Source organism: Cyprinus carpio, chromosome B11 (assembly GCF_018340385.1).
Source record: "Cyprinus carpio isolate SPL01 chromosome B11, ASM1834038v1, whole genome shotgun sequence".
Taxonomy (NCBI): domain Eukaryota; kingdom Metazoa; phylum Chordata; class Actinopteri; order Cypriniformes; family Cyprinidae; genus Cyprinus; species Cyprinus carpio.
This window is the reverse complement of record NC_056607.1, coordinates 14,002,877-14,030,687: the sequence shown is the minus strand read 5'-3', so window position 1 is coordinate 14,030,687 and position 27,811 is coordinate 14,002,877. Positions and strand designations below refer to the sequence as shown.

The 27,811-nt window shown below is 36.8% G+C and overlaps 3 protein-coding genes across 3 annotated transcripts; 1 reads left to right on the top strand and 2 right to left on the bottom strand.

Moving 5' to 3' along the window:
- Positions 1-293: 293 nt before the first annotated feature.
- On the bottom strand, positions 294-4,369 carry LOC122138828 (guanylin). Its single transcript, XM_042733441.1, has 3 exons — positions 4,239-4,369; positions 2,765-2,951; positions 294-571 (listed from the first exon to the last, which is right to left on the bottom strand). Exons 1-3 carry the CDS (start codon positions 4,308-4,310, stop codon positions 507-509), a joined length of 324 nt encoding a protein of 107 aa, XP_042589375.1. The 5' UTR covers positions 4,311-4,369; the 3' UTR covers positions 294-506.
- Positions 4,370-7,453: 3,084 nt separating this feature from the next.
- LOC109110779 (guanylin-like) lies at positions 7,454-8,609 on the bottom strand. Its single transcript, XM_019123733.2, has 3 exons — positions 8,451-8,609; positions 7,923-8,109; positions 7,454-7,817 (listed from the first exon to the last, which is right to left on the bottom strand). The coding sequence occupies exons 1-3, from the start codon at positions 8,520-8,522 to the stop codon at positions 7,759-7,761; spliced, it is 318 nt and encodes a 105-aa protein (XP_018979278.1). The 5' UTR covers positions 8,523-8,609; the 3' UTR covers positions 7,454-7,758.
- Positions 8,610-22,328: 13,719 nt separating this feature from the next.
- On the top strand, positions 22,329-27,422 carry LOC109096799 (neuromedin-U receptor 2-like). The gene is made up of 3 exons (XM_019110455.2): positions 22,329-22,684; positions 23,833-24,783; positions 26,662-27,422. Exons 2-3 carry the CDS (start codon positions 23,922-23,924, stop codon positions 26,922-26,924), a joined length of 1,125 nt encoding a protein of 374 aa, XP_018966000.1. The 5' UTR covers positions 22,329-22,684; positions 23,833-23,921; the 3' UTR covers positions 26,925-27,422.
- The last annotated feature ends 389 nt before the right edge of the window (positions 27,423-27,811 follow it).

The following is a 27,811-nucleotide window of genomic DNA, read 5'->3' as shown; positions in this document are numbered from 1 at the left end:
TGGTGCGACTTCACACATTCAACAAGGTGGGTGGAAAAAAATGTTATTGGGACAATACCAGCAACACTTGTGACGTCAAGGGGTAAGAACAAACAAAGGATGTAATTAAAAAAAGGAATTGTAATTAAAAACCGGCCTTCATCAGGGCTAAAAGGACAATATAGTCAGGAGGTTCACAATACTAGCTACAGCCCAGATTTTACACTCTGCATACATAGAAATGTATAATAACTTCTGTTTCTGTTTAAAACAATAAACCAACTTCACCCAAACATTAAAACAAAAACTTGTAAACCAACTTCTGTTTCTGTTTAAAACAAGATCTGTATGTGACCCAAACATTTTATGAAACACACTTAAATTCATATTTTTCTCATTGTTGTGTAAAATTAAATGAGTAATATGTGTTTTACCCTGTTATATTTCACCAGCTCTTCTGTAGATAAATACACGTATGATGGCATTGATGTAGAAATGAACTCTGGGATGCTGGGAGTGTGTCCGCTCTAACAGCCAGTGCAGGCCACGTTGGCGCAGATCTCACAGGGGTCTATAGGACTGATGATTTTCACTGTTGACAGAGCGTTAAAAAGGTCAGCCTTCTGTGTCTAATGAACCTGTATTATGTTTGCTGATAATAACGAGACTTATCCAGTCTAAAAAACTTCTGGAGTGCTCGCACATTCAGCCAATAAAACAGCCTAGTGTTTAAGATGGCAATAAAAGATATGGCCCATTACAGAGAGGGGCCATGTTTACCAAGAGGCAGTTACGCATGCGACAAGATCTCTATCTGCCTCCCTAAAACTGCTTTAGAAGTTGCACTTTCAAAGCTTATGACACATAATGGAGTTATATTTCATTTAAATATCAACTTGACACTTGTTTCTTCTTATATTCCTTAGGAAACTTAAAAACTGGCAGCAAATCAACATACTGGAATGAAGAAGGATCATGTCACACTGACGACTGGAGTAATAGCTGCTCAAAATTCAGCATGTTTATTGAATTTTTTTTAAATGAATGATCTAGTAAATGATCACTAGTAAGAATTAACAAAGGGGATGAGGAAGTGCTTGATGCATGACTAGAGAAATATTATCGGCTATCAGTTATCTTTTTATTGATTTATTTATTATCAGGCCCACTGCCTGAGCTGTAATGGCGTCACAGTTAAGGTGATTACAACCCTCGGCTGCTGTCTGCCTGCCACTGGTGGAGAAAAGAAACGAGTGCCTGGGAGACTGACGGGAAAATCAGGCTGCCCATTAATGCAACTTACGACACAGTTGGGAAAATAATGGAAGCACAACTGTGTTTTAAAGGGGTCATATGATGCAATTTCAAATTTTCCTTTCTCTTTGGAGTGTTACAAGCGCACGGCGCAGGTGCACTCAGGGCGTGTCCAAATCCACTTTTGTTATTTTAACGACGGAAAAACGGTTGGCGCGCCCGGGCGCATGGTCTACACGGGTTGTCCCTATTCTCTTAATGAGTAATGGGTGTTTTTTGGGCGTAACGTGCCATAAGCCAATCAGAGTCTCATCTTCCATTCCCATTTTTATATTTTATTAGCCTACAAAAATTCTTATGCATTGCAATCCTTTAATTTTTAATATTTGGCATGTTTGTGTGCTGCTGTGCGTCCCTGTGTTGTACAGTATAAGCAGCGGCGTGTACGCGCGTTGTGGACCAGCCTATATTAACACGCTCTTTAAATAACAAAGAAAAAACATTGCGCCAGACTTTAGACCAGGTTTGAGTTGGTCTATGGTGCAGTCTATTTTCAGCTCCTTAAAATAGCAATGCACCACCAATGCGCAAGAACACACCTCTTTTTTAAACCAGCACGCCCATGGGTGCACAAATGGGCGCAAATGCATTTGCTAATTAAATGACGTGGCGCTGGACGGGAAAATGCAAACGGCGCCGGACTGAAACTAGCAAACACACTTGCGCTGCGCCTTGCGTCGCATTGCGCCGGGTGTACGATAGGGCCCTAAAAGTCATTATAATCAGTAATTATGTCCCCACTGGATGCAACAAATGCTTTGTTTGTAATGGGTTTTATTGGTTTTGTCTCGTCGTGCCAGGACACACGGCAGCACAGTATGGTAAGGGGAGTAACATTTCTTTCACAAGCTTGAGGTATTCAGCCAATCACAACGCACTGGATAGCTGGCCAATCAGTGTAAACCTTGCTTTTCAGAATGATGAGCTTTGTAAAAAATGACGTTTTTCAGAAAGGTGGGGCATAGAGGAGCAACAATAATAGGCCTATACATTATGTACAAAATAATGTGTTTTTTGAACCTTAAACCGCATAAACACATTGTTTTTAGCAACATCATATGACCCCTTTAAAGATTTCTGTGTATGCATAATACATGTCTATGACAAATCATGTTAACTGTAGCACTGACGAGAGGAACACAATTCCAAGAATTCACTTATGGTTTTGCTGGTTAGCATGGGTTAGTTACCACCTGCTGGTAGATGCTGTAACCGCAGCATTGAGTCACATGATTCTTTAGAAATCATTCTAATATGCTGATGTGGAAACTGAGATACTTTTTTTATTTTTCAGGATTTTTTGATTCATTTGAAAAAATAGGAATCATTTGTAACATTCTAAATGTCTATACTGTCACATGTGATCAATTTAATGCACCACTGTTAAGCAAAGCAATTAATTTCCTTAAAAAAACCGTAGCATATATTATTGTATTATATTAATGTTTCAAGCCACTTCAAGCACACCAACCCAGACGTTGGAAGACTTCGTCAGCATCATCTTTTTCGCACAGCACCCTTAACTCTCCTGGCAGGTCAGGGTCAGCACAAAGGGACGCTGCGTCACCGTAGGCCTGTAGCGGGTTTGTACTCATGTCAGTCTCCATAAGCTTTTGCAGGGTCTTCACTGCCTCCAGGGAGAAAGTGTACCCACTGTCCTATAAAACAGACATCCAATAAGAAGCCAAGAAATTAATTATTACTCCACTCTACAAAGCAGTTTTTTCCCCTACATGGGACTGCTATAAACCATTCATAAAAAGAGAGACTTTTTTAACTACATAATTAAACTGACAGATATTTGGATGCAGGTCTCCTAAGATGATTACTTTGCAGGGTCTCTTTTAAAGGGGAGTACTGAGATTGAAGAGCTTCTATTAGGCACCTTTTAAATTGATTGATATTGAAAGTCTGAATCTGAATTATACACTGAACCACATTCAGCTATTTGTAAATAGTTGAAAAGATGAACGTGAAATAATTTTCCCTCAATGTCAAGTTCAATTGATATCCACAGAGAAATGTTCCAACTGTAATCTGAACACTGAAAAAATTATAATAACGATCTTGCCATAGTAAGCTTAATTATCTAAGGTAGGCTATAAGCTTAGATGAATCTAACCTGTCAAGAACGTATCTGGGTCATGTTTCCCCCCAAAACCAATGAAAGAAATAAGAAATGATAGCTATGTACTATATATTATTATTATTTTGTAATTCCCAGCTAACAAAACATTTCTGAACACATTGTGGTAATGAGAATTTGGTGGGGAAATGAATGTGCTTAATGTTTTTGTCAGATTCACCTGCTCACACACAATTTAATTATTTAGGATATATTGAAGTAAAAACGAAAAAAAATATCATTAAAATTTTTAATTAACCAAAGATTACACAATGTAACATATTTTGTTTCACTTATTTTTTTTATGGATGTTCTGTAATTCTGTGGTGCAGATTATTATTAGTTTTGGACTACTAACTTTTGGTAAGTTTTTATGTTCAACGGTTGGTAGCTCAGTAATATGCATGTACCCTGTAATTTTTATGCATGAGTATAGCAAACTAGCTTGTAAGTTACTTTTAACATACTTTTTTTTTTTTTAGTTTTTATAAACACTGTTAATGATACACAAATCTAATGTAATTTTCATATTTAGCATGTCAAACATTAAGAAACATGGAAACAAAACTTAGTTTCACCGTGTTATTGGAGTACGTTTTACATGAAAATACTATTTCAGTTTTTCTAAAACCTAACAATTTTAGTGACATTTCAGTACCGTATTTGTCAAGATTCTGAAAGGTACCCTAATGATATCTGTAACACAGAAAAAAAATAATAATAACATATTTCTTAAATTCAGAAACCCAAACAAACTCCCAATTCAATCCAGCCTCACAAAGTGAAAAGAGTTTGTGTGAATGGACTAATTCTGACTTACCGTAACCTGCACAGATTGTGAGATTTGAAAGAAGCTTGTTGTCAGGAGGAGGAAGATGATCAGCGCTCTCATTTTCAGCCTCAGATGGATAGTCTCAGAAGAGTGTGTGTCGGAATTCAGATGTACATCAGGTCAAGCCATATAAAGTGTGATTATTATGTTAATATGTTACTAAGTAAGCTATTAAGATCTGGTGGTCGAATACAGCCTGTCGTTTACATCTTGACCTCCTCTTTCATAAAACAAAAGCGGATGTACGCGTTTTCTCTATATGAACCATATACAGGCCTGTCAGTAAGTCACAAACTGTATCAGTTATTCTCATAAATCCATCTGTTATGAGCACATACAGGACATGGATGTCAGCTGGCTGGCTTGCAAACTGGGATTTAGGAACAAGGCCATCTCCCTATAAATTTCAGGGGCAGGGATTGATAGTTGGAGTGCTTGTACAAATTTATATTAGTTCAGTAGCATGGCTGAATCTGTGGCCTGATTTGTCATCAAGAGAAATTGAAAAACTTCAATTTGAAATAACTTGAAATAGTTCTGCTAAAGTTAAGTTACTCTTTTTATACTAACTATACTAACAAATTGCCACATTTGGTGTTATTGAATTTTTATTTGCAATCAGAGCAGTGTTTATCAGGCACAAAAATAATGATCTTATTTAGGGTAATGACTAAACAACATCTGAACAGATCAGTTTACAGTAAAGACCAATAAAACTGTAAAAAACAACAACAAAAAAACAACGTATATACTGTATAACAGTGATTAACAGCAGAATTTAGAATATTGTGGAGTGTTCATTAATATTAGAATTCTTAATAAATATTTATTTGAAAGTTACTGTTATAAAAAAAACATAAAATAATTACCTCAGCTTGCTTGTGTATAAAATGCAGAAGAGTAGAAAGGAAAAAGAAACCACATGATACGGTGTTATAAAAATTCATTATCGGAGTAATTAAAGTTGCAACAGTTGAGTGCATGACGTGTCCAACATTTGTGTTTTTTTAATTAAGTGCATCTGGGCATTCAAATGCACTTTTTCTTTTTGGAATTTCCAGTGTGAACACACTACTTTCACTATTTATACAAAACGGCATAGAATAGTACATAAGTATGCCAAACGGGATGCCTCTTAAAGAAAACCATTGGAAAAGTAGTGTAGTGGAATGGAAAAACATGTTTTGTGTCAACAGCCTCCATTGCCGCATTCTTTGGTCAGGAATTACCTAATATTCATATCCAAAGAAACACTGTAGCCTATATCAGTCCCCTGCTCATCTTATTTATGCAGAGCTTCTGGATAGTTTACTCCCCAATACTGAACATAATCGAACTTTCAGTCGGTGTTGCATGCTATGCATACATTTAAGCATGACAATAAAGACTTGTTTTTGAAACAAAATGTATTTATTTTAATCATAATATGTTTGTAGACATGTTTGAGAAGTGAGCTTGTGTGATCTAATAATGATATGGCAATAAAACACGATGCATCAGAGTAATCCTGATAAACTTGGCCGGTGACACAACAGGATACTGTACTTGCGTCAATCCACTGAGCTGTTGCAGCTGTGCAATAAAACCCACTAAACACAAAGAGATTGGGAAAAATTGCATCAATGTATATTGCTAAATGTTAACTTTGCAGACATTATGTCATTTGATGTGTGACAGCTGTTGCTCCAGACACAATAAAATCGGACTCCACATTTTTACATCTAGTAGCCTATTGACCTCTTTTTTTTTTTTTTTTTTTTTGCATGCACCTTTGGGAGCCATTGTCAGTTTGTGCCTTTGATGGCCTTTGAATTGGCAAAGATGCAAACTACTATCACTATCATTAAATTGAGTGTTGTTCACAAGTTCCTTGAGCACATTTTCTGTTATATATGAGAATGTATCTACATACATGTAAAGACGTCATAAAAAATCAGCTTCAAATAAATGCTGTCCTTATAAATGATCTATTCACAAAAATATTAAGTTGCAGAACATTTTTCAACATTGACAATAATAAGAAATGTCTCTAAATCAGCACAATAGAATCATTTCTGAATGCTCATGTGACACTGAAGACTAACTGCTAATGGTAAAGCCCGCTGAAAATAGATGAATAAAGGACATTTTAAAATATTAGTTATTTTAAATTGTAATATTTCACAATATTTGGTTTCACTGTAGTTTTGATCAAGTAAAGGCAGCTGTTCTAAGCATAAGAAACCATTTAAATATCTTACCAACCTCAAATATATTAAATCAGTGTTTAAATAGTAAATCATATACAGTATCATACCTTTCCTGTATGGGCACCAAAACCGCCAGTACCACTAATGCCTCACAAAATAGTTGCATGACACTTCAGATAGCAGTCATGTCTTCTTCTTTGATGGTTTCACTACTGTCATCTTAAATTTAAAACAACTATTTATTTAGGGCTGGTTGGTCTAGAAAAGAAGCCCTCCCTAAGAACCAAAACCTTCAAAGCGAAAGAAATGGTGTACTCTCTATTCAGTTGTTTACCATTTCACTGAAGCTTTCAAAACAGCTAAATTACAGTTCCATCAGCAGCCTGCTTCTTTTTTTCTGGAGCTTACGAGCAAACACAGAACTGTACACAAAAAGAATATGGTACCTAATTAATGTTTACTCAAAGAACAGGGCAGCAAATCAAGGTGGCTGTTTTATGAACAAATGCTGTGCTGCATAAAGGTTTGGATTCTCATCCGGACTACAAATGATCAGGAATGTGTTATGTAAGTGTGATGTATTGACGTGCTGCCTGCATGCAATCAGCAGAATGGTTTCATCATAAATGCATACATTTCAAAACTTGCACAAAGACACACATTCACGCCTAAAATATTGCATGTCAAGTAGGTAATGAAAAATTTGAATATTTAAATGAGCAGTCAAGTAGTTTCCTGAAGACACATATCAGTAAATACAGTTGTTACACTTAATGCTCCTGTCACTCAACATCAATAAATCGTTTATGAGCAACACCCCACCAAACCTCATCAAGAACTCATGGGGTATGTTGCTTTCAAACTGACTGAATATAAACATGAAGTAGTCTGCTTCCCTCCAGTCAGTCAAAAAGTATGACATTAAATGGTATGCACTCGGACATCCGAAGTTCCTTTTTTGTAACATCAATCACATTCTTTCTACAATAAAAATGACACACGATGCACAGAGAACAGATTTTCAATGCACTTTAATGAGGCATTACCACACACAAAGGAGTATAAAACCCAGCAAAGCTGAGAAATAGAAAAATAAAAAAGACACTTCTTAAATAAATGAAATATGTGCTGTAACAAAACAAAACGTGGGAAAGCAAAGAGGGGAAGGAAGTTTATAAGTAACAGTTCATAAACAGTGTGCTGCCATTTTGAGTTTTGCCATTTAGGCAATGTGAGAACTTATGGCAGTAAATGAAAATATGCTGATTTTATTAAGTGGAGGATGTGAGGATGATCAAGCAAGGGGATGATGGGAGGAGTTAGCAACCGGTACATGCCGCAAAAGCACATATTTCACAGACGTCCACAGGCACAGAGGCTGAAAAAGACAAAACGGTATCTCAGGTTAGATTGGGATTTATCAAGCAATAGAATATAATTCATTGACAGCACATTGTGTACAATTATTGCACATGACTATTACCTAGCCTAGCGAAGGACATTGTTGCTCCTCTCTGCATGCACAGAGGTGTAAACTCCTGTGGGAGAGTTGGATTGGAGCATACAGAAAAGTAGCTCGTCTTGGCCAACCGAGGGTTTTGTGTTCGTGGTTGGTCGATTAATTGCTGGAGAACTTTCACCGAGTCCAACGAAAAGGAAAAATCACCTTCCTACAGGAGGGAAATTGTAGAAATAAATGGATGAGTTCAATTCTCAATGCCATGACCGAACAATACGTCAGCGCTGACCGCTGGAGTTAAACTTAATAGCATTTGGATGAATGATTCTTTATAAATAACTCAAATGACTCATGCCTTTATTGAATACACCTTTGTGCCATATACACAACAATATACACGTTTCAGAATCAGGTCAGATGCAAACTGATGCAATTCTGAGGAGATTACATCCATAAATCATGGAATAGAGTGTTCATTAAATTCATTTAAACTAATAAGAGGTTTTTAATTACAAAGAAGCAGTAATGACAGCAATAAAAGCTTGAGCTTACCTGGACTTGCACAGCCTCACAGACCAGGCAAAGAGCTACAACGAGGAAAGCGACAGACAAAACGGTCTTCATGTTGGCTGATTCTTCTCGAGAATGGTTTAGCTGTAGTATGTTTTTCAGTTGTGGTCACTGCAATCTCTGCCTTTCTCCTCTTTCTGTCTCCTCTTATATAGGAACTGATCCCCCGACGAGCAACCTATCAGAACCTCTCATTGTTTCTTTGCTGTTAATGAATAAAGAGGATAAATTTTACGATGTCATAAAACCGAATTCATAAATCCTACGTGACCTCATCTGTAGTTGTGACATACACTTTTATGGATCTTTTAGTTAGGTTTGTCTAGTGTCCTGTTCTTCATTTTCTAGTTAGGGTTAATTAATAACCACACAACGAGCACACAATAGTCTCTTTGTGTTGGGAGCAGGCTAAAACTAATGAGAATATCAATGCAAGCAAATATCGAAACAAAGCTACAATTTACTTTTAGTTATTAGGTTATTTTTTCGCTGATCACTATGTTTAGTCATTGTCTGTAGTACACTTTTTGCAAATATTACATTAATGATCTAATAGATCATGTTGTAAGATTGTATTCCTCTGTGGATGATATATAAAATAATACATTAGATATTTAACGATATACAAATATAAAGAAGATCATAAGATTGCTTTTAAACATAAAGTCTAGGGCACTAGTTCATAACTAGTGACCCAAAAATGTTGTGAAAGGGTCATGGACATCAAATAAACATAAAATGTAACTAACTATATAAGTGCGTACATCAGTCTTAAGCCACTGTATTTTTGGTGCAAATGTAAAGTCAGTTGTAAACATGGTTTTCAAAAATTCTCATAATTAACCTATTTTATTTAGATATGTACAGGTATAAAGATACTTTGTTCAGTTAACCATGCTGACAAAATGAACATTAAGTCTGATGTCTGTCTGGTCCTGATAAGCCCTTTAATCATTAATCAGAAAGTTTCTTCTTCAAAGTTTCATTATCATATAATGATCTGTTCAATCCTCCTAAATCACTTATAAACCTTCACTTCAACTAGACAATGTTCGGACAAATATTTAGACTATCAATACCTGCTAAATCTGTTTCATACAATAGGTGTATAATTTTAAAAATCACCAAGTTTGATACTGTGATGGCGCCCACACCTGATGATATAATTTATCGGCCAAGCCTCTTCCTTCCCTTGTCAATATACGTGATTATTCACACTGCAGACTCTCACATACTCATGTGTTCAGCTTCCAATGCAACACATGTATCTCATGCTTATCAGGCACATGGACATCAGGTATGAAGAGGCTCAACCCAATGCTCATTTTTGTACATTTGCAATTGCTTATCAGGGCTCAAAGACAATGATTATAATGTATTGTGTTTACTTAATATTGTCAATATTCTCCTCCCTGTGAAGGCACTTTTATGATTTAATGACCCTAATTACACCATAACTGTTTTGAACTTTGCATCAGATGCTCTGAGAGCTGTGAGAAAGAAATCAGGACAGTTGAAAATGTAAATGTTGTCTAAAATACATAAGTCTCTTTGCACAAACATAAAATAGACAGAAAATCAGACACTGATTAATACAGAAACAGTTCACAGTATTTTATAAAGTCTGTGCCAATAAAAAAAGGTTTAGCTGTTCAATATAAAATGATTACAAATAATGAAATCAATTATAATAAATATCCATGGCTTTATATTGAATTTCTTTTTATTCATTTGATCAACAGAAAAGTGGTGAGGGGAGCAAATGGGTTTAAGAAATGACAAGCCAGATCTGAACCTGAATTATCAGTTAATGAAAGCTTGCATAGGAGCACATAATTTGTATCTAAATCAAATATAATATACTGAAAACTAGGTTTTATAAGACAACACTTAAGAGGAGAACATCTTTCATTTTTTTTTTTTTTTCCTTGTGCTCCTGCTCCAGCATATTGTGTATTTCTGTTTTTACAAGCATCATCCATTTCAATTCCTCAAATGTTTTGACGCAGACTAATGTTAAAAAAGCTGCAGATGATTCATATTTATATGAGATGACGCATGAAAGGAAACAGCATGACAGATGAGAGGATATTTACAATGGTTTTTCAGCTAGGTTAATTTTTGATCTTATTTTATCAAACAAATGTAATGCCACTTGGGGGACGGAAGTCTAAATAAGGATCAAAAAACCTGTCCCTATAAATCCATATGGCTTAACCTGCCTCACCTTTCTTTATGATGACAGGCCAGTCATATCGAGTAGATACTTTGCCAAATGTGCCAAAAGGACTTTGTGTGTGGGACGTGAACGACAGCACACTTGAACACTAGGTAAATCAAACCCTGGGAACAAATTCCACACCTGAAAACAACAACACAAACACAGAACAGGATAGAATATATTTATTAGGGTTGTACAAAAAAAATAAAAAAAACATTTATTAATGGATATTTAAGATAATATAATACAAATATGTAAATAATTATATGAAATATGCATAGCCAAAAACATACCATAGTGAAATTAAGCATATTGTCCTGATATGAATCGATTTTGATTTTGATTTTTGGGATTTGTTGAGCGAACTCATAAAAGTCATGAGTCATGTTGCCTTTTTACCTTTTATCAACAATTGATTTCTTCTCCTGACCGATAATCGGATCAGCATAGACACAGAGCTTGTGAAATCTTTCACCTATCAGTGACATGGACCAGTGACAATGTGCCCTGGATAGTGACTCAAATCATGGTCTATTAACTGAGCTCTTGCCTTCTTGATCTTTGCACCTGAAAAGGAAAAACAGAAGTTAAATTAATACATGAGTCTGATTGATAAGGAAGTCAGTGCTGCCTGGAAAATGTCTCAGTTACATATGTAACCCATGTTCCCTGAAGGAGGGAACGAAGACATTGATGACTGATGAATTTGGATCTTGCTTAGAGAGACCAATCTACTTCGAGTGTAAACTAAATGAGCCAATGCATATTGGCATGCGATTATTGTATCCATCTCCCGCTGATCACAGCGTGAGCATAAAAAGGCAGCAGGTGCAATGCATACCAGGTTTTCGCTGAGGAGCCGAGCCAGTGACCTGGTTGCTCAGAGGTGGTATAGCAGCCGTGGCGATGGAATGTGACGTCTCCGTTCCCTCCTTCAGCCACCCATTTGAGGTGCGAACACAGGAGGATACCGGCTCCACACGAAGGCTATAGAATCTAGTGAACATATTAGGGGTCACCCAGCCTGCAGCTCTACAAATATCTGTCAGCGAAGTTTCACGACCCAGCGCCCAGGAGGATGCATGCTTCTAGTTGAGTGGGACACTGCATGCCCGTTGCCCCCCAGCCGGTGGTGGAGGCATCCGTGTAAACCCCAGCATGCCTTAAGACCTGTTTTAGGGGCACTCCGGCCTGGAGGAATGGAAGGTCTGACTATGGGGTGAGGGTTTGGCGACAGGCCGGTGTAACTTGGACCCGGTGAGTGCCGTGCAGCAATGCCTACCTCGGGACTCGGCCATGAAGCCAGTCCTTAAGCGGTCTCATATGAAGCAGCCTCAGCGGCGTAACTGCCGCTGCAGCTGCCATATGCCCCAGGAGCCTCTGAAACAGTTTCAGTGGGACTGCTATCCTGCCCTTGAATGAATTCAAGCAGTTCAGCACTGGCCCTCTGTGAGGCATGCTGTCTGTTCGACCGAATCCAACTCCAAACAGAGAAAAGAGATCCTCTGCATTGGGGAGAGTTTGCTCTTTTCCCAGTTGACCCGAAGACCCAACTGGCTGGCTGCTAGTATAAGCCAATCATCAAGATGGGGAAGTTGAGGAAGTGAACACCCTGCTTTTTGAGGGGAACAAGAGCCCCCTCCATGACTTTCGTGAAGACACGGGGAGAGAGGGACAGTCTGAAGGGCAGGACCTTGTACTGATATGCACATCACTCAAATGCAAACTGCAGAAATGGTCCATGGCGCAGAAGGATTGACACATGAAAGTACTCATCCTTCAGGTCAGTCACTGCAAAACAATCTCAGGGATAGATGCACCTGAAGATACATTTCTGCGTCAAAATTTGAAAAGTAACAGTTCAACGGCCCGGTTCAAGACACGCAGGTCAAAGATTGGTTGTAACCCACCGCCTTTCTTGGGTACAGTAAAGTAGAGGCTGTAAAACCCCGTATTCATACTGGCTGGAGGGTCCGGCTCTATCGCATCCTTCACCAGTAGGACTGCGATCTCCTCACACAAGACAGGAGCATCGGCCACCTTCTCTGTCTTGAAGCAGATACCACTGAACTTGGGGGGACGCCGGGCCGACTGAATCACATAGCCGAGGCTGACGGTCCACAAAAGCCCGCGAGATGGGCTGGGTGGTGCTAGCCAGGGACGCAGATACTGTGCTAGTGGGACCAGCAGAAGTGGGGGAGCGAGTTGGAAAGCAGGGACCCAACTCGGGTGGCTTGTGAGTGGACCGAAGAGTATTCTGAGTTTGGGGTACAATGCTTACCTGGTTCCACAGATTGGCAGAGGGTGCGTGAATAGGGCTTTTGTTGACCCTCTCGAACTGCCTGCTGCTGCCTGCTGGCAATGGAGGAGGATGAGTGTGGTCCGGGGAGGGACTCTCTGTGCCCTCCCGTGACCCATGGACAGAGAAAACCGCTCTCTCGTCAAGATATTCCAGATTCTCCACCTGGCCCTCCTCCAGGGGAGATGCCTTCACCATCCCCCAAAGAGCAGCTTCCTCCCTCTCTGGGTCACCCGTCCCGGAACCTGCTGCCTTTTTATGCTCATGCTGTGATCAGTGGCAGCTGGATGCAATAATCGCATGCCAGTGTGTATTGGGTCATTTAGTTTACACTCGAAGTAGATCAGTCTCTCTAAGCGAGAACCCAATTTGTCAGTCACCGACGTGATCTCGAGAGTGACCGACTGAAAGGGAACAAAGCGAAACATGTAAGGAAACAAAGGAAGATGTATAGTTTATATTTACATTTCACTTTAGCTTTCTATTTGTTTTAACACTTACACTTACATTCATTTAATATAAATAAGTAGAAACATACCAAACTCTTATGCTACCATAGTAATTTTAAATGTAAGAATATGTACATGGTTTATCTTCAACATTATACAGTATTAATGTGTAATACTGATATGGCACCTAAACTTGTTGACTTGTTTTTCAATATTCACCTTTTTCCTGGTTCAAAATGTATTAACATAGCAATTTGAAACGTGAGAGATAATATATCAGTTAAATCAATGTCAGCTGACTATGCAATTGTACTGTTTTCTTTTACCTCAAGAAGGAAACACCAATGTTATATCCTAATTATGCAGCTGTATTCATATATTAAAGCATATTTTTAGGATTTTCATTCTGAAGCAGATTTTCTGGACTAACATCACAGCCACATCTCGGTATAATTCAAAACTGTAATCATGCCCATGTTGGCTGTGATTGCAAAGCTAATTAATTTTGTGGAGATGAGGTCTACCATAAACCTGTCAAAAATAGGTGTTTTTTTATTGGATAAATGTCAAGATTTAAGATATTTGATATGCATCAATAAAGTAATTAAAGGAAAAAGACTGATACTACTGTATAACAAAGACTGTCCGTCATAACTGACTGGTGTGAAAGTTTTTCTCTCACGGCATGTCTATGGAAAAGCACAGTTTTACAATCACAGATGTACGTCATGAGATTTAAATGTAATCTAAATGATGTTAGATACTATTATGTTGCAGGATCTTTGAAAACTGTCAAGTTGATGAATTGCTAATTCTATAAATATGGGAGACCTTTTCTTATCTTTAATGTCCTCACTGTGTTGTCAAACTGTAGCTGTAAAGGAAACACTCATCTGTGAGTGGGATTACAGTACTGTAGATCACACATAAATCATATACTTATTCCAAATTATGATTAACAGTGGGAACCCTGACACAGATTAGTATCTGTAAACCTCTTGCCATAAACACTGAAGTGTTTGTGTTTTATATCAGATCATGACCTATTTATTTTAACAGAGTGTCTATTTACACTAAGTCTAAATAGCCTGCCTTGTTGGCAGAGGCTATTTACACTAACTCCACTCACAAACGTGTTATAGGGCTAGTCAATACTATAAAAAACAGCTATTAGACATTAGCTTCAGTGGTGTAGATGGTAAAGCATGTGGTATAAAGTATTGTTTCTGATGCGATTGACCCAGGTTCGAATCTGCCTTTTACTGAACTTTTTTCCCCTCCTTTTCAAATCTCATATCACATCGGAAAGGCATGTATTTTCAATAAAAATTAAGGAAATAATCAATAAGTTTAAAATAAAGTATCGGTTAGGGTTGGTGTAGGGAGGGTTTTATTGTCCCAATAAGGTGGCATCCATTTAATAATTTGAATTAAAATTATAATTTACACTCAATACATTATTACTACATACTGTTTTATAATGCACTAATACTGAGGTGCAGATAATTGTAGTATAAATAGCAAAAAAATCCTGCTATTTTAACAGTGTAAATAGAATCTATCGCTATCTCAACATAGTGTAAATAGCATATTGTTAAAAATACTGCAATTTTCACTTAGTGTAAATAGAATCTATTGCTATTTGCACTTAGTGTAAGTAGCATCTATAACTATTTGCACTTAGTGTAAATAGCATCTATTGCTAAGAAAATATGCTATTTTCACTTAGTGTAAACAGCATCTAATTGCTATTTGCACTTAGTGTAAATAGCCTCTTTTGCTATTTACACTTAGTTCAAATAACCTCTGCCTTATTTTAAATGTACTCTATATTTTCCATTTTCTTAAATCTCACAAATCTCAGGAGTCTACACACATTAACAAAACTGCTTGCGTTTATATGGCCTTTGTTTTGGTCTTTTATAAACCTGCATAATCTTTATCTGTGAGACATTAACTCCTTTGGGCCAGAAGCTTACAATAGTTTAACATTTCTGTGACAATGCTTACATTATCTCTCACTATATTGAGCACCTCATGAAGCACAGTCATTTATTTTGCATTGTAAATGGTTTGGTTTGTCTTTGTCTAACAGAAAATATCCCCTATATACAGGAGTGAAAAGACCATTAGTGAAAATGCTATTATGTTTTTTTCTAATTTAAGGCATTAATATTGATATAATTTATATTTTATTATAAATGATATACTTTGCATAATTTTGGTGAAAGATTGAATTGAAACAATTGAAGAGTTCCTCACTTTATCGCCCTTTTGCTTTAAAGGCATAGTTCACCCAAAAATGAAAATCTGATGAAAATGTACTCACCCTCAGACCATCCAAGATGTAGATGACTTTGTTTCTTCATTGGATTAGATTTCGAGAAATGTAGCATAACATCACTTGCTCACCAATGAATCCATTACAGTGAATGGGTGCCGGTTATAAGTTAAAAACATCTTAATAGATGTTTCTTACAAAAACACAGCTTTTCACTTTCACAGACATTATTTGATGGACTGGAGGTGTGTGGATTACTTGTGGATTATTTTATCAGCTGTTTGGACTCTAATTCTGATGTCACCCATTTACTGCAGAGTATCCATTGGTGAATAAATGATGTAATACTACAATTCTCCAAATCTGTTCTGATGAAGAAACAAACTCATCTACATCTCGAATAGCCTGAGGGTGAGTAAACGCTCAGTCTTTTTTGGGTGAACAATAATCACCTAATGGTCATGATATCTATGTTTCATTATTGACCATGTTAGAATTCTTTCATTTTAATTGTTTAAACTTACTGTCTTTTGCCAGGTTTAAATATTTCAGTGTGGTCTAAGACTTTTGGACCCCTGCCTTGCACCATCATTAAATCCTTCTCTAGTCAAACTGATAGATTCATTAGAAACTTAATGAACAGGGGATTCATTTTAACTGCCTCATTAAACATGTGCCTCGAAACAGAAACCCGGACTGAGTCATAAATGATTTAACATGTTTGCAAACATGTTACTTAAAAACAAGATTTTGGATTTGGAAATGATCTCTGCTATGGCAACAGTGTGAGAGTCAATATAAAAGAACACAGAACTTACTCATGGATAACTCTGTTCCAACGACTGAAGCGTTTAACAGCAGAGCATGGTAGACGTGCACTTACAAAGGCCAGACGTGACCAGGCAAGATTTTACCGGGATATGAATAACAAGAGCACCCCAGTGTCACAGTTGGTTAGTAGTTGGCAGGTGATGTACGTGCTGTGAATATCTCTAGGGGAAAGAATGAAGACACTTGTGACTACTCATATGACACTATATTGTTTACTTGGGCCATATAATTTAGTATAAGTTTTTGTATGAAAAACAATGAGTCGCGAGAGTGTGTACATTTACAGTGATTCATTCACAGTAAAGGAGTGCTGTTGTTGTACTATGTAACTTTTGACCTTCTAGCAGTTAAAAATAAAACTGCATGCGTTTTGTGGAAGAACATTGTTTTGGTTGTGCTTTGGCTTGCTCTTCTGCATGGATGAATATGGTTAGCGCACCGTAGTTCCACATGGAAATCTAAAAACATGTCATTTTAGCTGGTGCCATATCTTATGCTGTTGTTTTAACTTATTTGGAAATATTGAGCTTTGTAAGTAAATGACCTAACAAGTTTGCATTAGTTTACATTACATGTTAACATTAGACATAACAATTACTAGTCTGACAAGGTTATATAATTCTACAGTGAACTTATACTACTGTTAGAGAGCTAATTATTTATCAATTCCATATCTTACCTGTTAAGTTATTAAAAATCCATCTCTGGGATCTGGGTTTTAAATCTGGGAGTTCCTGCCACTTCTGGAATGCCAATCCAGTATTGATTCAGGTTTTATTACAGAGTCTGTTGCTTTTCCTTTTTGCTTACATGCTGCTCTGTTCATTTTTTTGTTTTTGTTTTTACAACTGGCATTTCCCACTACTTCACTTACACACCATAAACGTGCCATGGAAACCACATGTTTATGGATTTTTTAAATATTATTATCGAATAAATACAAAAGAAAATACAAGTAAAAAAGTCAATAACTCAAAGACATTAACCACAACAACAACAACAACAAAATATATATAAAGAACGTGAAAAAAACACTGAACAAACAAACAAACAAACAAACACCAATGGGCCAGGAGTAATTTAAAATAAAATAAAAAAAAAAGAAAATCCATGAGTCCACTCTCCATTTTTTCACCGCCTTTCCCTTTTGCCTTTTTCCCTTCAACACTCAATCAAGTATACATTATAAAGAAGCATAAATAATATACATTGAAGACAGTGTATAAGATTTTAGGGCCTTGGCATTACTGGAGATATAGTACCCAAGTAAAAATTTCTAGCCTTTAGAAAAAATAATAAATAGGGGTTTCACAGGCATAAACTTGCATTTATGTATAAAAAATTAACTAGAAAAATAAATGAATTTATTAGAAAATACTTGTCTTTCAACTTCTTGTTGGAGTTATAAAAACATGTTGGTATACAACAACATGTTGTTGTTGTTTTAAAGTGTGGTGCCATCAGCTAATTGGCTTATAAGAATATGTTTGTCAGCTATAATAATTCCTTGTAACTGACACCTTTTTTACAGAAAAGTCGTGACATGCACAGACTTATGTATGCTATTGCCGGCGATATCTATCCCGACTAGCGACTTTTTTTGTACTCTCTCTCATTAATAACATTTTGACATCAAAACAGTTACACAGAAAAGCTTGATGAAACTGCAATAAAAACAACCAACCATTCATACCTGATTATGATTGGGTCACTTGCAGTGTTGGCACTTTGGTTTTAATTAATATATTTATGTAATATTTGTCCAGTCTAATTGTTTTGCATGTTGTAATTGACTTTTGCTAGACATGATGCTAGCAAATTTGACAAAATAAATCAGTTAATCACAGCACTGTCAGACCACTCATCCATGCAGTATGGATTCTGCTTAGGCATACAGCTTTCTGAATGGTTCTCATTTATGATTTTGTTGTGTATTGTGTGTTACTTAGGTTGTCCTAGAAACGTTCACAATAGAGAAGGTCATAACCAGGTATTGCTGTTGTGACATAAAATTCAATAACCTTTTTGGACAAGACTATCTGGCAGACAATAACTTTGTCTTAAAGATGCTGGTCAAAGAAGATTGCGTGCCTTTTAAGTGAGTGTTATTAAATGTATCGGTGGGCACTGAAATGGCTGTAAATCAGAATTATTGTACCTATAGTATTGTACCATGCTGTTCATGGGATCCACTTCAATAAAGTGTTATCTTATCTAATCTTATCTTATAAAACCATACTCTCTAAAAGTTAAAAATCTTTAAACCTTCCTAAACCTTGAATAGAAAAAAAAAAAAAAAAAATCTCTGATGGTATTCACTTTTCATTATAAAATTTTAATTTAGTGGTGATGATCCAATATTGGTGCTCAGATTGCTCCAGTGATTGAAAAAGTTAATCTGTCAAATAAATTCAACTTGACAGATGCATGTTATGTGCATAGAAAATTATTGATAAACACATTAACATGCATATGGACAATCTCCTCTCAGCACTCATTGCATTTCACTCTTTGCTTAGGCATATATTGGCACTCTTTTGGTAGATTCTATATCTTCTCATAACTGATATTTGAATTACTGTATCTAAATGGTATTTGACAATCCTCAGTAATTTTTAATGTTGGTCCTATTGCTGCATATTATTGTTAAAGTTACATGAATATTTTAGTGGCATGAACTACTAACCTCCTAATACCCTAAATAACTCATTCACTCTTTAAATATATCCAGTCTGCAAGGTTTTCTTCTCCGTCTGTATAAAAATAAAGAATTTTCAATTTAAAGAACACAAAAAGAACAAGTCTGCATGAAAGCAGCTGAAGTGAATTCAAGCAAAGAAGATTCAGAATTAGTTTGACCCAAAGGTGTGAGTATAATTGACTGCATACATACAGCACAGCCTATCCTGTTTGGAGCCTTAAGGCAAATCAAAGAGAAAAGGGTGGCTTGTATATCTGTTAGATTTATGAACAGGGATGCACCAATATTTCACTCAGTAATCGGTATTGACTGATAAAAGCAAAATCTACCCTATCGGCCATTGGCCAATTGTTTAAAAACAGCCAATGATCAGGGTAGATTAAGGCCTCTCTTGTATTGAATTAAGGTTATTTAGGTTTAGATTGCATTATAATGCGAGTTAAAGAAATAATGCGTTAACGGGGGTTCTATTTGACCCTATGAACCATTTGTAGTTCAAGCCAGGATTGCCAGGTCTGCGGTTTCCCCTTCACAAAACATTATTTGTAATGCGCCTCCAATCCAATGATCACAAAGAGCACTTATACATTTTGTCACAAAATTCAAACACTAAATGCAATTTTAACGCTCTTAAATGACAGACTGCTGTAATAGCTTCAGTTCAAGTGGCAGCGTGGAGCACAAGTCTCTTCCAGTTTAGTAAAAGTAAACTATGAGAAACAGCTTATACTATGGGCTGTTGAATGCTTGAATCTGATTGGCTGACGAACTAAGGTGGGTGTGCAATTATGTTTAGGGAAATGCATGGCAAAAGTAGTTCCAGGCAGGTCTTCTTGACCGCATTACATGATTACTTCGCTAAACGATTTCAGTTTTTTCAAAAGTCCTTAGAGCTTACAATTGCAAAAGAACCAAATCTCACAACAACACTGACCAAGCAAAGAAATATAGTAAACAATATGATAAAAAACATAACAATAACTTGTCTTCAAGATGCTGGTCAGAGAAGATTGCCTGCCTTTTAAGTGAGTGTTATTAAATGTATCAGTGGGCACTGAAATGGCTGTCAGTGTGAAAACCTTGCCCCAAGAAGTTTTTGATAAATTTTGGACACAGAAGGACAATCATTCAAGTGGGACTTAAATATGCCATGGAGGGAAATAATATAATCTTTAAAAATATATATATAAAAATAAAGATCACAATGCAAACGGGAGAAGTGAGTGATTTAGGTTTGTACGTTATGGACTCACTAACTTTAAAGTTAGCTAGCTTTAGCCAGAGATACAAGATTACATTAACGTTCTGCTTCAGCAGATGAAAATTGTAACTTAATGAGGGTATGACAACCAGAAAATGAACGTTTTCATCTTCATTGGGAATTGGGTTTGAATACTTAGGGACATTTTGCTTTGTTTTGTTTGGGTTTAAGAAATGGAATAAAATAAATTACATGCCAATCTTCTAAGGATACCTGGAATCAGTGATGCAAGTACCCCAGGCACATATTTTTACATTTTAGTAGCATAAGCACCATTAAACGGATGAAAGCTATGGATTTTCTGAAGTTTCTCTATAGTGTTGAAACCTGAAGATGTCCGAGTTCCTGTCCCCATGTAACTGATACTCAACTGCCATTGGCTCATCTGCGTTCAAGGGGAGGGGCTTACTTCCTTACTTCCTTATTGCATGAAAGGAACCTTCTCATAAACCTTCTCATGATACCTTCTCATGAATGAAAATTAGAAGGAATGTTGAAAGATACAGTAGGTTACAACTTAGGAAATCATGTCCATATAATCGCTCAATCAGCATTTCAAACAAAAGAAAGATGGCAAATGAAACAGCTTATGAACAATACGTCATGTAACACTGCATTTATCTCAGGAAAGTTATAAACTGTTAACAGTTTGTTAATTAGCTAAACACGAGGGAGCATATTTACTGTAAATTATAGCCTATATGTTTGAATAAATCTGTCATGAAGAATAGTTTTTTTGAAAACTAACTTATGCGAAATTGAGTTAGAGATGTTTTTAATTGACTTTAATCTGAAAATAAATACAGGGGCATGTTTACGTTATGGGAGGCCCTAAGCAAATGTCTGGGAGGGGGCCCTGCGATCGCATTTCAGGGATGGGTGGGAGGGGGGACGCTTAAAACCATCATGTCAAATCAGTTTTTTTTTTACAGTCTAAAATTTGGAGTGGATTTTCCAATAGAAAAAATGGAGCATATCCTGAAGGTAACAGCAGAATAATAAAGTAGACTAGAGAGTGTCACACACACACACACACACACACACACACACACACACACACACACACACACACACACACACACACACACACACACACACACATTGTTTCTGTGAATTGTGGGGACCCCATAGACTTTTAGAATGTTAACAATATTTTCTATCCCCTAACCCAACTCTAAACCTACCCCTTACAGAATACTGTTTGCATTATTACACTCAGATAAACATCATTTACTATTTTTAATAATTTTTTTCCCCCTAGTGGGGACCGGCAAGCCAGTCTCCACAGTGTCAAAAATGTCAGGTTTTACTATCCTTACTATATGTAGCATAAATAAGTATACACACACTCAAACGCTTATGCTTACCAAGGCTGCATTTAGTTGATCAAAAATACAGTAAAACAGTAATACTGTGAAATATTATTACAATTTAAAATAATAGTTTTCTATATTGCTATATTTTCAAATGTAATTTATTCCTGTGATGGCAAAGCTGATTTTTCAGTTCCAGTCTTAAGTGTCACATTTGTCTTCAGAAATCATTCTAATATGGTGTTATGCTGAATTATTATCAATTATTATTGGTGCTCATTTATTCCTATGGCTTTTATCATAACACATTATCACTTACATAACATTTTACATTATTATTTGTACTTGACATTAATTAATTAAATTAAAGATAACTTTGTGAAGGATTTTAATTTGAAAAATACGAATATGTCAACATAACAAAAGAAAACAATAGAGACGTTTACAACACTCTCCTACTGAAGTCAGCCAGACTTGATTGGAGACGCACACCTATCCATCATCAATTGCCTCCTTACATCCCGGTCCATTAAATCCACTTTAAAACGAGTGATGCATAAACAATAAAAGGCGAAGTCTATTTGATTTTCAGATGAAATCCCTGAGAAACGAACACTGAGAAAGATGAAAGCCCGGCAGCCTGTCATCTCATTGGATGTTTAGGTGCGTCCTCGCCGCAAAGATCTTTCATCCGAGCAACTCAGCCAAGGCACAGGCAGTGTAATGGCTGTGAATGACACCTGGTATGGCTGCACGGTCTTAAAGCTTTTCAAACAGTGATTGTTTACCGCGAATGTTTTAAAATCAAGTTGAAAGAACAAGTCTGGATGCGGTGCGCGTGCACTGAGGACGCCGCAAAGGTGCGTGTCTTTCTGCTTTTCTTAACTTTACAACACTGAAGGCTTAAATTATACATTTGTTGAAGTAACATTTTTATGAGGTACATTTTTACTCTCAAATTCAGGCAGCTGTGTAGTACATACGAAACACGCATTCATAAATAAATTAAACATGTATAGACTAGTATTTTTATTTTTTATTTTATTTTTTTACAAATATGCTTAATGTCATGTAAACTGCTACTATCAATAAATGTAATTAATCTTTTTTAAAACGATTTTTGCATGCATAAATAAACACGTTGAATCTTAATTAGCATTTTTTGGTCAACTAATTAAAACAATTAAATATACTTTGGTCAAATTTAATAAGTCTAATCATTAAAACTGACATTTGACACATATCTCAAATAAACGAAAGAAGGGCTATAAAAATGTATTCACTGCCCCTGGGTATCCACATACTAATATAGAAAAAATGGGACATCAGGTAAAGCTGGGCAAACATTTTTATTGCCATTTGAATACCAGCAAGCCTGTCAGATAAAGTGGGACAGTGATGTTGAGGCAATGTGGGGTATTTTTTAAACTGTTCTGTTCTGACTGTTCTTTGATTATTATATTATTACAGGCTAATCTGAGCAATGCCATACAAGGTTAGAGTTATGGCAGCCTATGTGTTATCCTTCTGATGGCAGATGGTGTTAAATTGTTTTTCTAGCTGGACCAAGCTGGTAATTTATGATCAATAGCTAGTCCAGCAGATCTACAGGATGCGTATGACCTGGTAGACCTTGACCAAATTGTTTACAACTAGAAGAAAACATTGGACTGGTAATGAAATAGCTGTCATCACATTTCACAAACCAGTTCAATAAAGCTGAGATGTGATGTGATTGATGTTTTAGTTGGGGAAAGGGGGGCTATATAAAATGATGATGCATACTGATTCACAAATAGGCTAAAATAAACATTTTTATATAAACATACCATAACCTTTTAGCTGCTTCTATGCAGTAGGCAGGCTGTTTAATTGTAAAGGATGTTTATAATCAGTTTGGAACTGAGGAAATAAGAACAGTATTCCTGTAAACATACTGCTTGCTAAACTGCATCACACTTTATATTGTCTAGACTGCACTTAGATTGTGCAAATCTGTTTGACACAGGTCTCCATCATGCTGAAGGTGCATTCTGAGAGGTAGCAGTTCAAATGCTTAAAGACAGGCTCATTTAATAATTTCAGCATTCAATTCCCATGATGGCTCTGACCTGCCTTTGTGAGTCTGTGAATGGATCAGACCAGGATTATGTGCTCTGCAACAGCACTACATTCAACTTTACCGGCAATGAGAGTGGACGCTGTCACCTTCAGACCATGGATGAAGTTCTGTTTAGGCTTCTGGGCCCCAGACGATCTTCTTTCTTCTTCCCCGTAACCTTTTCATACATCCTTATCTTCATCACAGGGGTCTTGGGAAACCTCCTCACTTGCACTGTGATCACTAAAGACAGGAAGATGCAGACACCCACCAACCTATATCTTTTTAGCCTGGCCATCTCAGACCTGCTGGTGCTGATCTTCGGGATGCCACTCGAAATCTACGAGCTCTGGCAGAACTACCCCTTCCCCTTTGGCGAAAGCATCTGCTGCTTAAAGATCTTCCTATTTGAGACAGTTTGTTTTGCTTCTGTGCTTAACGTTACAGTGCTGAGCGTGGAACGTTACATCGCTGTGATTCACCCACTCAAAACCCGCTATGCAATTACCAACAAGCACGCTCAAAGGGTCATTGCTAGCATTTGGGTTCTGTCCCTGATCTGCGCCATCCCAAACACTTCACTTCATGGCCTGCAGTACCAGTACCTGCCGGAGAGGGTTCTGGAATCAGCTACCTGCAACCTGCTCAAGCCTAAATGGATGTATAACTTGGTGATCCAGGTCACCACTCTGCTCTTTTACTTCGTCCCCATGATGATGATCACTGTGCTCTATCTGATGATTGGTCTGACACTGGGCAGGGGACAGAAGCAGAGGAAGGACAAGCTGGACAAGAACCAAGACAGCTGGAAAATCCATCTGGACAGCAGACGGAGGAGGCAGGTCACCAAGATGCATTGTGAGTGAGGGCCATATCCCTTATATATAAGACTTTTGTTTATATGATAAATTATTTGTTCCATATATTTTTACTGTTACTACTGTTAATTTATTTATTCATACACTTAGAAAAAAAAGAGGAAGGGAAGGGAAGGCCACACAATGCTGCAGGCAGTATTTCTCATGCATTTCACTCTATTTCCAGTAAAATGACCACCAAATTAACTATTAGGTTGAAATCTATGAGTAATACATTGTATAGTAAAACTAAGGCAGTGAGTTATGCAAGATATGGTTCAGAGAAGAAACAAAAGCCTTTTTATTTTCAACAGGTTTTCACTTTTATAAAATGTTTTAAAACATAACATTTCCTTCTTATTTCCTTTTGTTTAATATTGGAAATTATTATGGCAAATCCAATGGTACAGCAAATACAAATCCCACTGTAAAAGGTTGCTGAGGATCACTATAGATGTCTGATAACATCCATCTGGATGCCTTTCCCTAATGGCGATGATGCATTTCCCAGAGCATCTTTCAGTTTTTAGCAGGTGTTATGATCATATCATGGCTCTCTGCTCTGGTAAGACTCAAAAAGTAAAGTGAACCAGCTTGGCGAATGGAACCTAGAAGCAAGACACTTTCATCTGCTTTTAGTGCATGTGTCTATACAATTACAAACTGTCATGGCACAAATTATTCTTTATTAAAGCTATTCAATTATACACTCAACTATAAGCTCATCACGTTGATATTTTAGGGTGTATTTATATAGCTAGTGTTTGAGAGAAGATTTAGCAGTGAAAAGGATAAAAGTGAAATAAAACTTTTATAAAGGATAAAACTGAAATCATGAGGAAAGTGCCTCATGATTTCAGAGCTTGCATTTTGATTTGACTAAAAATTGTTTTATAAAAATGAAAACCTTTTGTACTAATGAAATAAAAGTTTTTTTTTTTTTTTTTCATTCTCTGAATCATGCCTCGCATGACTCACCACTTCAGTTTCACTGTATATAGCTGTTAGGTTTCAACCTAACAATTCATTCTGTTTAAATGTCAGGGAAAATAGAGTAAGACCTGCAGCACTCCACTAATTTCATTTCATTGAATAAACAATTAGTCCAAATTATAAACATTTTATGGTTGGATAGTATACGGTCATTTTTTAATGAATTGATTTAGTGAATGATTTACATTTTAATTGAATAATTTGATTTAAAATTTTCTTCTTCACCCTAGCTAAACAGCAGAAAAAAATAATTCTGAAAAATGTAAACCACTCCTAAACAACATAATTGTCACTGGGGTGTAAGCAGATCATACAAAAATGAGCATATGAGAGATCATAAAAAATTTATATGAATTAGCCTCCAATTCACCAAGACGTAAAATAGTTATGAATTATCATGAGACTGTGTTGAATTTTCAATACAGTCGATAACTACAAGATGGTGACATTATGGTTTGTATAAACCAAGAGAAAGTGATACAACATGCGTGAAAGTAACATTAGTTTCAATTGGATTGGTTGCCATGGATGCTGGTGAATACTAATCCTGAAACATGCTTAACGCAAGTATGTGAACTTGTGCTTGTCAGCGCATGTACAGTACTTGCATTTTTCTAATGAATTGCATGTCTCCATATTCTGCAACACAATGAGGCATTAAGAGAATCTTGCGTCACTAGAAGTTAATACCTGAATACTAGCACTTGCATAAAGTATGTGGCCTAAATACAGCTGACCAATCAGAATCAGGGATTCCAGTTAGGGACTGAGATGCCAGTGGAGCTCTGGGAGTGATGCCTGAAGGGTAGTCTGTGGATCTGAGGGCTCGCTTTCAGAGTTGATTGTAACGTTGATTTTTCTTGATTTCTTCTCTCTCTTCCTATAGTTGTGGTAGTATTAGTGTTCGCCATCTGCTGGGCTCCATTCCACATCGACCGACTCTTGTGGAGCTTCATCACGAGTTGGACGGACCACATGCATAACATATTCGAATATGTGCACATAATCTCAGGAGTGCTCTTTTACCTCAGCTCTGCCGTTAACCCCATCATCTATAACCTTCTCTCCAGTCGTTTCCGGGAGCGATTTCAAGCGCTGGTGTGCAGTCGCCTGCCAGCGAGCTCTTCTCGTAACGACTCAACGCCTTAAATCATCCCCAAAGACCCCCCACTAACCTCCAACATCCAGGCCAAGAGCAGGAACGCGGGTGGCTCACTTCCTTTTGTCATTATCAGCAGCAGGTGGGAACCAGAGAATGAGCACTTTCATGTGAGACAACATGTTCTGTGATCTCACATGGGAAGCCAAGGTTACCTCTCACTAAGAAAAGAAAAAGACTAAGATGTGAAATGTGTCAATTACACTACTGTGTAAATAATAGGCAGTTCCTTAAAACTACATGTGAATAGACACATACTGGGTTTGGATTAATATGGTCTATCAGGCTTTTTGAATCTAAAGACCACCTTAAGATAATGATAACCAGTGTAGTTATATTGTCCAAAAAAAAAAAAAAAAAATAGAATAAAATAAAACACTGTACAGTTCTACAGAAGAGCTACAGCATTCATGGTCAGTATTATGGTTCCTGTGGACATTAGTGAAATAACAGTAGACAGCAAGTTCATTGATTCATAAACAGTGTTGGGGAAAGTTACTTTTAAAAGTAATGCATTACAATATTGCGTTACTCCCCAAAAAAGTAACTAATTACGTTACTTAGTTACATTTTATGGAAAGTAATGCATTACGTTACTTTTGCGTTACTTTTTAAATATGAGCTGGGCTTGATTGTTTTTAATATAAGAAGTTCTATTTATAGCAAATATTAAAGCCTTTTCACACCAAGAAGTGTGATGAATAAACCTCAGGCTGAAGGAAAAGAAAATCCACGTCTGTACAGTAGCACACAGGAGAAGAAGGTTCAACACTCTTCAGCAATAAAAAAAACAATGTGCAATGTAAGCACAACTGTTAGTTTATCTAAAGTCATTTTTGCTTATTAGTATGGTTGAACTGGATCATCAAAGGTCAGC

What these genes read in the sequence shown, in the direction of transcription:
- LOC122138828 (XM_042733441.1), bottom strand. Translation starts at nt 4,310, where the DNA reads ATGAGAGCGCTGATCATCTTCCTCCTCCTGACAACAAGCTTCTTTCAA. An exon ending in CACAATCTGTGCAGGTTACG is followed by an intron (nt 2,952 to 4,238) that starts GTAAGTCAGAAT and finishes TCTGTTTTATAG; the next exon opens with GACAGTGGGTACACTTTCTC. An exon ending in CGAAGTCTTCCAACGTCTGG is followed by an intron (nt 572 to 2,764) that starts GTTGGTGTGCTT and finishes CTCTGTCAACAG; the next exon opens with TGAAAATCATCAGTCCTATA.
- LOC109110779 (XM_019123733.2), bottom strand. Translation starts at nt 8,522, where the DNA reads ATGAAGACCGTTTTGTCTGTCGCTTTCCTCGTTGTAGCTCTTTGCCTG. An exon ending in GTGAGGCTGTGCAAGTCCAG is followed by an intron (nt 8,110 to 8,450) that starts GTAAGCTCAAGC and finishes TCCCTCCTGTAG; the next exon opens with GAAGGTGATTTTTCCTTTTC. An exon ending in AATGTCCTTCGCTAGGCTAG is followed by an intron (nt 7,818 to 7,922) that starts GTAATAGTCATG and finishes TGTCTTTTTCAG; the next exon opens with CCTCTGTGCCTGTGGACGTC.
- LOC109096799 (XM_019110455.2), top strand. Translation starts at nt 23,922, where the DNA reads ATGATGGCTCTGACCTGCCTTTGTGAGTCTGTGAATGGATCAGACCAG. An exon ending in GCAGGTCACCAAGATGCATT is followed by an intron (nt 24,784 to 26,661) that starts GTGAGTGAGGGC and finishes CTCTTCCTATAG; the next exon opens with TTGTGGTAGTATTAGTGTTC.